At 40.0% G+C, this 10,281-nt stretch overlaps 1 protein-coding gene across 1 annotated transcript; it reads right to left on the bottom strand.

Moving 5' to 3' along the window:
• Positions 1 to 529: 529 nt before the first annotated feature.
• On the bottom strand, positions 530 to 8,261 carry LOC142399523 (cyclic AMP-responsive element-binding protein 3-like protein 3-A). Its single transcript, XM_075484251.1, has 9 exons — positions 8,175 to 8,261; positions 7,583 to 7,850; positions 5,782 to 5,912; positions 5,447 to 5,557; positions 5,144 to 5,250; positions 2,633 to 2,701; positions 1,221 to 1,305; positions 825 to 918; positions 530 to 732 (listed from the first exon to the last, which is right to left on the bottom strand). The coding sequence occupies exons 1-9, from the start codon at positions 8,259 to 8,261 to the stop codon at positions 530 to 532; spliced, it is 1,155 nt and encodes a 384-aa protein (XP_075340366.1).
• Between the last annotated feature and the right edge of the window lie 2,020 nt (positions 8,262 to 10,281).

Below are 10,281 nucleotides of genomic sequence, written 5' to 3'. Positions count from 1 at the left end.
CAGCTGGCACATTAAATAGGCCAAATATAAATAGGCCTTAAGTGAATTGCTTCCACTGTATATGGCATCATTGAAGAATAAAAAAAACTTTAAGGTGATTCCAACATTTACTTGAGAAAAATGTTTCATTCGGGCTCCTCAACATTTCACTCACTTGTTATAAAAAAAAACACTTCAAATTATTCTTGTCATTCTTAGCTATTTACATTTAAGAGAATAACAGGATACAGTAGCGAACATATACTTGGGGTTTATTTTACAGATCTGTTATGTTTAAATAAAACTTTGGCAATAAAGGTGATAAATGATCCACTGGGCTTTTTCCCAAAGCAAAACGAAAATTTACCAACACCTGTGTGGATGACCTCCTCACTGACCATACTTCAGAGAGGGAAATTTGGTTAGAAGCAGCGTCTTCTGGTTGGATGTTTGTGCTTTGGAGAGCCACCAGGTCTTCAACAGTGGGAGTGCTGTAAAGCAAAAGTGCTCACTTGGATGATGCACTTGCAAGCATGTCGACACTCCTTTGCTACATCTTTCTCCTCGGGTGAGGCCAGTAATTATCCTTGTCCCTGTGATCCTGCTGGTGAGAGGAGGGGAGCTCTGCCCAGGCCTGTAGCTTCTCTGTCAGGCCTGTCAGGGCTTCAAAGCCCCTGAAGATAGAGGGGCAGGGAAGAGAGGGAGGAGGGACGTCTCTTGCTTCATCCACCGACTGCAGCGAGCGAGACGACACTGAAAGGCAGAGACATGTCGGAGATGAGCGAGTGTGTGTTTGCGGATGTACATGAGTGATGAAAATGGAAATGTGTGTACTGTCTACAGACCTTTGGTCTCTGTATACTCTGCCTGTCTCTGTTGGTTGTAAGGGTTGGGCTGAAGATTTGAGGAAATGAGCAGAGAGAAGGAGAGCAGCAAAACCTGGACACAAATACAGATGGCAGGATGAAAAGGGGCCAAGCGGAGAAAACACAAATGAGAAGGATATTAATAAACACACGGGGGCAGAATGAAAGGGACTTATTGGGGATGACTTACATAGCATCTTGAAGAAAAGATGAGCATTGATACAGCAGCAGTCTTTGTAGTAGGATATCGAGCTGTATTAATTATGCCTTTTCTATGAAATATCTACTGCTTCTGCATTTGTTAGAAAGGATGCAATGCGTCTAAACACTTTCCCACCGGTGTGAATGGCAGTAACAAAGTGGAATGTATCTCACCAAGATGCAGGTTCCTCTGGTTGTTGCTTTGCGGGAGCTATTAGGGAAGAGAGCCTGTAGCCGCCTAAGCTGCTCCAGCAGAGCACTGCAGTACAATGAGAGGCAAAAAGATAAGAGATATTTACAAAGTTTCACAAGAGGCCGACAGATGAAATACAAGCATCTTTTTGCAGCATTTGGGATCTTTTGCAACTGAAGCAAAAAGAAAAGGAGCAGAATGCTACAGGGAAAGAATGGGATTCTGGCTTCTTCCCCCAGCATAGGTAGGAAAGCAACATGAGGATTGCTTTCTTTTTCAAATCTTTCGTCTGGTAATTTTACACCAACATAATGAGGAATGCATGATTTTTTTTCATGCATTTTTTTCCCAAGGTGAGAACCTGAGGCCATCTGAATTTGGATCAGCAAAACACTGACATGGTCCAAACTCACAGCAGGGTGACAAAAGAGAAACAAAAACACGACTCAGATAATTACAGACGTTGCACCACATACATACAGACAAATACCAGAGTCAAAATAAATTAAGGATTGACATAAACTCAACAAAACATATTGAGAGAGTTTTGTTGGGTTTATTTCTGGAAAACTGTTTGATCAATATCTGAATGGTGCAATAATCCAGGCTTGCTTCAGTAAATGTTCAGCAAATTTCTATAAAGAATATGTTCAACTTTTGCTGTAAGGGGTCATTTATTTTTTTATGTTTCTTCATCAGTATAACCAAGACAATTACTTCTCTGGCCATAGACTGCATATACAGTCATGTAAAAAAGAAAGTACATGCTATTCAAAAAGCATATCAACATACAATTAAAAAAAAAATATCTCACCAGGTCTTAGAAGTAGATGAATACAACCTCAAATGAACAACCATGTCCTGATATGTAAAACCTTTCTCCATCAGATAACTCTATTGTCATGAACTCCACTGTTGTTTTAACTTTCATTCTCACTTGGTAGTTATGTTAACGCACCAAAATGACGGGGTTAAAGACCATCATGGTTTGATGTAACTCAATACCTCACAAAACCCTGCAGGTTCCTCACAGAATAACACTAAAAGAGCAGGTGTAAACTCTGGGCTCCTTTGGTAGAGAAATGGTAAGTTTTGACTTTGCGGCGTGCATCAAACTATTAGCCAATATCTGTGATGATAAAGTGAAACTGAGAAACACTTCATTCAGATGAAAGGAACACACTCGCCGGTTCCAGTTTTTGTTTTGTGGAAATGTGTCTTTTTCTTTTGTTTTCAGCTCTACTCTGTTGTTCAGACAAAAGAAGTTTAAAAAAAAAATCATTTATCAATTTTCCACTGTTTTCTTTCGTACTAAAAAACTATTCATCTGTGTCAATCAACTGATTACAATAATCGTTGATTTCAGCCTTTGTGTGTTCATGTGATGACTCACTTGTTGGTGTCCTCCAACTGCTGAATCTTTCTCTGCAGCTCCAGGTTGTGAGCACTACATGCAGACATCCTGCAGAAAAAGGCAGGTGGGAGAAAGAGTGAAAACATACAGGAGATTAAATAAAGAAAGGAGATCAATCAGCATCATTGTAGGATGCTTTACTGCTTCCCCTCTGCCAATTTCCCGTCTGCTGGCTTTTATCACTCAGACTTTCCTACCCAGTGAGTCCTTCTTTTCTCTTGCCCTCCATTTGTTTACTGAGTCGTCCTTCATTATAGCCTTCAACTTGTAATAACTCTCTATGGTGATACGCTCCACTTGCAGCTGGTTTAATTACCAGCGAATGCTGACTGTGCTCAATCGGAGTGACAATCTCAGCCTATCATGAAACTTTTGTTATCAGGAGACAACAGAGCTTGTGCTTGAAGGAGATCTTAATAACATACTATTAATGATTTTCAAAAAGCATCAATTCAGCTTTCCTTTGAACACTATCCATTATTAGATGGATGAACAAAAGATTGAAATGCATAATTGTTTTCTCACATTTAGAACATGAAATAAAGGTACATTGATGTTTGTCCCTGCATTCATTTAGCTACCCCTGTAGTCACAACACATCAATACACTCTCACAGCCTGCCTTTACTAAGATGAAAGGGAAACCACAGGCTTCATAACAGTCCAGTAGTGTGAGATACACACCGTACAAATAACCTGGGTGAGGTGGGGTTGATGAACAATAAACTTGGTAGGAAATGGAAAAAAAAAAGATGGGATTTGGGGAAATACAGGTACATTTATCTGCCCGCTCTACGACGCCGCATTGTTTGTGGAGGTGTGATGGGCTGAAAGAGCCAACATGTGGGAGGCAGGCAGAACTAGTGACAAATTTGCTGGCTGCCTGCATGGTGAGACTCATGCTGCACAGCCTGGGGATAGAGAGGGAAGAGGAAGACTAAAATGAGATTCATCTTGGCAAAACCCTATGTGCTCCTGATGAGTCGTGCTGTATGGTCTTTAGATTTCCCTTGAACCTTGCTGTAGCCGTCACACAGAGCGGCTTATAAGCTCTGTTGTGCCGCTGGCTATTATAATATAGTACACATTGCCCACATTAGATACTTTTCAAACACACTGCAGGGAACCCATTGGGCCAACCCCGTGCTCAGTTCATCATAGGTGTGCTGAATATTCAATTCAATGGTTGGGTTGATTCTACCACATAGATAATATTATGTAATATTAATGTGCAGCCCGCTGGTCAGTGGAGGCCTTCTGTAGCACTTCGGAGAAACTGGATAAACTGGATACATTTTTTGCTTGACTTTGTGTTAAATAGAAAGAAATCTGCAACCAGGTGAATTGTGTGCTCAGATAATTCTATTGGATTTAAGATTAATAACTCCTAAAACAATTTCATGGGTGAAGAGAAAACTTGAACTGTTTCACCAGATGAGACAGTCCACAGTTCCTCCACAGTAACGGGTCCATTAAGACATCCAAACGTCCTGAACTTTTACCATGACTGCACACAGAGGATGGTCTGATTCTCGAAAAGTAGGGCAGCCAAATTGGTTGTGTAACTCAAGTCTACCATATTGACAAGGTAGATAGTATATGCATGTATTTGTCAACCATCATTTGAATTGTAGCAGCTGGGTTACAAAAAAACGGCCCAACTCCTTGGAAGCACGTCAGGAACAGAAGCTGAGCCCCACATTCAGGAAGGTGAGATAACTCCACGTTTTTTTCTGAACGGTTTCTATTCAACCGACCCCAGATTAGAGACAAAAGAAGCTGAGGAGGGATTTACTCAGTTTGGGTAAAAAGAAATTAAGTGGATGTGTTAGAATGCCTTCAACTATTTCTTACCCTCACCTCTGTCAGAATTTCAATTAAAGGCAATAATGTGTATCTGTCCTGATTTATTTATGTAATTCGATCAATATTTTCAGACTGGACTGGAGCACCAAAAAAACCTCAACAGAATTTAAAATATGTTCATCCTCTAGCAATTTACAGGAGCACAAATATGAATCTGCCTGTAAAAAACTTGATTTATTACCTTTATTATTACCTTATAGATAAAGTACTGACCTGCAAGGCACATGTATTTTGGCCTCAGTGGTAACTGCCTGTTACCTCTGTGTTACAGCAAAGATATTAATTCACGTTTATCTCTTGTAATTGTTTGCCATAACAACAACCGCCGCTCACCTCTTTGACCCTCTATTCCAAACAAACCAAGAGTTCTGTGAGTTTTAGTGAATTTAGAGTCTCCTCTGAGTAAGATATTTAATTTTTTTGAGTGGATGAAAAGACTTTCATCAAAAATTGCTTTAACAATGAAGATAGAACATAGTTAAATAGATATTTACCCCTTTAAAACCTGTCTGTTTAAGTCAATCAAGTAAATAGACGTTTCAGAGCACAAACAATCTACTCTGGTTAAAAGGACATTTCTTTGCCAAAGTAAGCAGAGATAACGTGTTGAGCGAATGGCTCCTACCTTCCTTCCAGACTGTCAACATATTCCCTCTTCTTCTTCCTGCTTTCTTGAGCCGAGTGTTTGTTGCGGATTTTCCGCCGGATCTTCTTCAAAACCCTCTCCTCAAACTTGCCAGGGAGATGAAGGAACGAGAGCGGGTATAAGAAAGAACAAAGAAGAAAAGGATGAGTGAGACAAAAGGGGGCTGGGTGGTGGTGGCAAAGTGTTAGAAGTCGTTTAACTGAGGATACAGACTCAGTGGGAGTGGATGTGTGGGGAGCATGTGTACAAAGACTACTGTGCATATATATGTGGCTCATGTACCTTGGACAGGGGCAGTTTGCTGGGTAAATTTACCCCTTCTTTAGCCAGAAGCTTCTTCTCATCCTCATTAAGTACAAGCTCCTGCAGGGAATGCTGGGAGGCTTGTTGCGCCTGTGAAACAATACTCCAGTTAAATGGGCTCTCCTTGCAGCTTACTTGAACAAGGCACTAGAGTGGAATACAGGACCCTATAAAAAATGTGCTCTTTTTTTTTCGCTCAGAAAAAACAATTGGACCATAATGTTCAAACTGCATTTATACACAACCTTTTTCTAACATGCTGGTCAGAAAGCTTGAGAAAATTTACATTTTGCAGAAAAATGTTCAACTCTTACTGTCTGTCCCAGGTTTGATAGCAGCAGGTCCTTCACTGTGGGAGTGTGGCTGGGTGATAGCAGGGGATTTTGGTTTGTGGTGAGGTAGTATGTAATTCCAAAGCCCTCCTGGAGGCCGACAGACTCCCAGCCTGCATGATAAACCAGAAAAAGAAAAAGAAAGAAAAATAAACCAGAGCATCATGACTTAAAGAACTGACTCTACTTGCAGTTAGAACAAAAAGCACCCATTTGTGCAAAGATATTAGGCATTCTATAGGTAAAACAGAAATAGATAAAGATAAAAAGATAGAGATAAAAAATGTATCCTTCATTACAATTGTGCATTGAAATCCCAGGATATAACAACATTGTTGGTCAAAAATGCAAGCAGGCTCTGTTTTGGTAGCTTTGTGTGTCAGTTAAGCAGCACATCTAGTTCATACACTCTAGCAGATACATATTGTGTGTGTACAAGCCTCAAGAGCAAGAAAGAGTACATGCAGGATTTCTGGGCTGGATAAGTGGTACCCAGGCTGTATAAAAGCTTTTTCTAAGATGAAAAAAAAAGACGAAGGTGACGTGATGCAGGTGAAGCTGGAGGATGTGGAGGAGGAGTTGTCCTCTTATGCTGTAGCAGCATATGTTCAGATATAGGATAAACTTTATGATCTAATTGTACAATAAAAGATTCATTAGATTCTGTTTGTGGTATGATTGCATCCTTTTTATGGGCAGGACTATAGATTGGAGATGGTGCAGAGTAGATGAGTCGTTCAACAGACAGAAGAGATAACAAAAGACCTGGGGGGCTGATGAAGAGGAAAGTATCAGAGAGATGACACATGAAGTTATAGACAAAGTCTGAATTTGTCACAGCTCAAAAGCAGCTCTAATCTCACAACAGGAGCAGAAACTCAGAGTGTTGGTAAATTGTCTTCATCAGTGTCAGGGCTCTTATTTGTTCTCCTGCTGCTGAATAAAAAATGATAACGCTGAATGAGAACTCAGTTTGCCATCATTTCATTTTGTTTGTATGTTTGTGTTAGCCAGCCTGTCACCTTGTCCGTAACATGGCATCTCATTTTCAATTTTCAATTAAATTTCTCATTTAGTGCAATTATCCGGTAAAAAGGTCCAAAGATATCAAGCCCTCCATGTTTTAAGAGCTTAACAGCACCTCCAGGTATTGATCTGACAGAACCAAGGATCAACTAATTATTGATTTGATTTTAGAACAGCCTACCTGGAAGCTGAAAATATCACAATTGGTGCTGTCATAAAGGGAAAAGCTGTTCACACAGAGTTCAGATTTTATTCAGACCCTTGAAAGTATCCTTCAATTTACTTTTATTTCCTCTCTGTAAGTGAAACCCCTCTTTCCCCTGTCTTTGACATCTTTGTGTTGTTTGAGATTTGGTTTATTCAAATTACTTTTGTCACTGAAGGAGACAGTCAGCATGAAAAGGAGACATTATTTTTAAAAAAAAGACAGTTTCGTTGCATCACGAATGACAAACATTTCAAATAATTGCTTACTCTTTGAAAAAGATCCCTGTCAGAGACGCAGTTATTAACCCATATTATTCTACATCAGAGAGGACAAAATGAAAAATCTCACAGTCTCAAGGTTGTCATTCTTTCCAGCACCCTGTTTATTTCTTTTCTTAACCTGAAATTTGAACTCCCTGTAGACACAATCTACTGTACTGTTTAATGGCTCACTTGGTAGCTCTGAATTTCACCGCTTTTCCCATCCTATCTCCTTTTGTATACCCCCTTAATCCAATTCAGGCTGCCCACTCTCCCATCCTAGTCTTACCTAAATCAATGGAAACATCCGATGACTTTTCATTTGCCGGTGGCCAGTCCTCCGGGGATGGAGGCGGAAGTAATGTATGAACGTCAAAGGCTGGGAAAGCAGTGCAGGACATTGGATGGGGGCTGTCTGTGGGATCTGTCAGGGGGTCCTCGTTAATGCCACTGTCAGTGGTGCTGGGTGACCACAGCGGGGAAGCCGGCACAGAGGAGGACTCATGTAGCAGAGCACTTAAGAAGTCATCAGCCTCACTTCTTTGAGAGGTTGTGTTCTGAGGCGAAGGAAGAGATGTACACATCATCACATTGAACCACCACAGCTGGATTAACAGATTTAATCAGTCAATCATGTTCCCACACACGAACACAGACAGGCACATCTCGCAGCCAAACAGCAGAATACAGAATGAAACTGTAAATGTTATCCGACACAAATGAGATTATGCTCAAACATGCATGACCTCTGCTCACAATCCAGTTCACTGCCAATGTTCACATTTTCATAATGACAAGAATTAAATACGGTGTTGTAATTATGTTGCTCGCTTCGAGACTCCTTTTTGAAGCAAAGAGTGCTGAATGTTCAGGCCACATACATCCTTAATTGTCATCGTCCACGGTTGGTTGCTGTGGCAACTGGCTGATTCTTCTGTGTTCCTGATGAGAAGGTCAAAGATGTCCATCCCTTCATTCACCTGAAACAGAGTGATAAAAGTGAAGAAGCTCCTCAGTTTCCTTTCCAGTTTTAAGCTTAAATCTAAGCAAAAGGAAAAATATCTTCCATTGGTTGAGGGCAAATTTAAGTCACTCAGTTTCTCACATAACTTCCTGATGCCCAAATCAATGCAGTCACTTCCACTCTTACCAACTTTCAAACGAGCCACTTTTCTTTTACCACACCCATACTGAATCAATTACTACATACAAAGCAATAGTTACATCCAGTGATCTTACCCTGTCTGTAGTCAACGTCATTATTCTGACATTGAAGCAGCTGATGAAATTTCAATGAAACAACAGGAAAAAAAACACAGTTATAGTTAAAAGCACAGTTAAGAAACGCAGTTATATCAATATGCTCCTCTGGGGCAGTGGTGTGAAGGAGAAATGCCCGAAGGTTTCAAGGGACAAAGTTGAAATGCCATATCATGCAACAGCGTTTCCCCAACCCAGCTTATCACTGTCCAATCCTGTGTTTAGCTGACAGCCGAGAGAGCCAATTGGCACAGAAGGAAGACTTAAAGAATGGATTAATTAGTCAAAGTTAGTCAGAGGTAGTCTAAGTGACCTTTGATGTAAGTTTGATGACAGTAATTACTCGCTGTGTGCTTTCACATTCATTTCATGTTGGACAGATTTAATCAACTGACTAATTGTTATTACTTTCAAGGGCGAGAAAGTGGAGAGACGCTTTTCATTTGCTCCATTCTCTACTCATCGCTGAGAATCAGAAAAAGAATATGGAGCATAAAAGGGCTAATCCTGAAATAAATGTGTCTGTCCACATTTATTTATTGCGAAGCCCTTTGTCACTTCTTCACAGTTCGTGTGACTTAAGACAACCCCAGGCAAAAATCATGATATCACCATGCATGTTCACTTCGCTTTTTTATTTAGTAAAAAAAATGTTCAAAGCATTAAGACAGAAAACTTAAATCAAGTCTATGCCTTGAAATAGAAAAGGCACAACAAAAGAAATTAAGAAGATATTTTAGAAACAAGAGTCAGTGTTTGTGACTGAACCGAAAGAAACCGGCTGAAGTAAATGGGACTTCCATCCAGAAAGCCAAAAGTAAATCATTACTAACCACTAAACAAACAAATACAAGGTTATAGTGGGTCAAAGAGAAGCAAGCACGGACTGTAGATGTTTGGATTAAAGCAATATTGTGATAAACCACCAATCTGCGTTGCGAAAGAATATGGTGCCTGCACTTCGGTTTGGTGCAGAGCCAGTAAACAAAAAAATATGACTGCCTGAGGTGAACAAATTTCCACAACAACAGATGATGTGCTTTTGATGTCAGGTAAAGTACCAGGACAGGTGACTGTCATTAATGTCTGCAGTAAATGCACAGGTGCCGTTTGAAATATTTCTCCGCTTTTCTCACTCATTCAGTGGGAAAAAATGTTTGGTGACATTGGGATCATTTTTCAGCACAATAATGCGTATTGCCACTGAGCAAAGAGCTCTCCGATTTTTTTTCTCAGGAAAGACATATAAATTCAATGACATAGCCTGCAAACAGTCTGGATCTCAATCCAACTGAAAATTTATGGTGTAAATTAAAAAAATTGTCCATGACAAGGCTCTATCCTGCCAATCTGGTCTCTCATCTGTTATACAAGAAAGTTGGAACCTGTTTAATAAAGAGTATTGTTGTGATTTTTTTATTAGTAAAGCCCTCATTAGTGAGTTCAAACCGTCATAAAAGCCAGTGGAACTACAAAAAAGTATTAAAATTAGAAAAATGGCAAATGGCAATGGCAATTTAAATGTGTTTTACATATCCAGAAAGTTTATATCAAACACATTCATTTTACTCAAAACAGAAAAGCTGAACAAACACCCTCCAAATGTGGTTATTCCATTGTTTTTGCCGGGGGTGGTAGAAGCATTTAAATGGAAGACTAAGGACTGAGCCTTGGTGAAGCCCACACATCACCGCGGACAACTCGAATACATTATTGCAAACAAACACA

Source organism: Odontesthes bonariensis, chromosome 14, assembly GCF_027942865.1.
Source record: "Odontesthes bonariensis isolate fOdoBon6 chromosome 14, fOdoBon6.hap1, whole genome shotgun sequence".
Taxonomy (NCBI): domain Eukaryota; kingdom Metazoa; phylum Chordata; class Actinopteri; order Atheriniformes; family Atherinopsidae; genus Odontesthes; species Odontesthes bonariensis.
The sequence above is the reverse complement of the archived record's forward strand: the minus strand, read 5'-3'. Positions and strand labels throughout refer to the sequence as shown.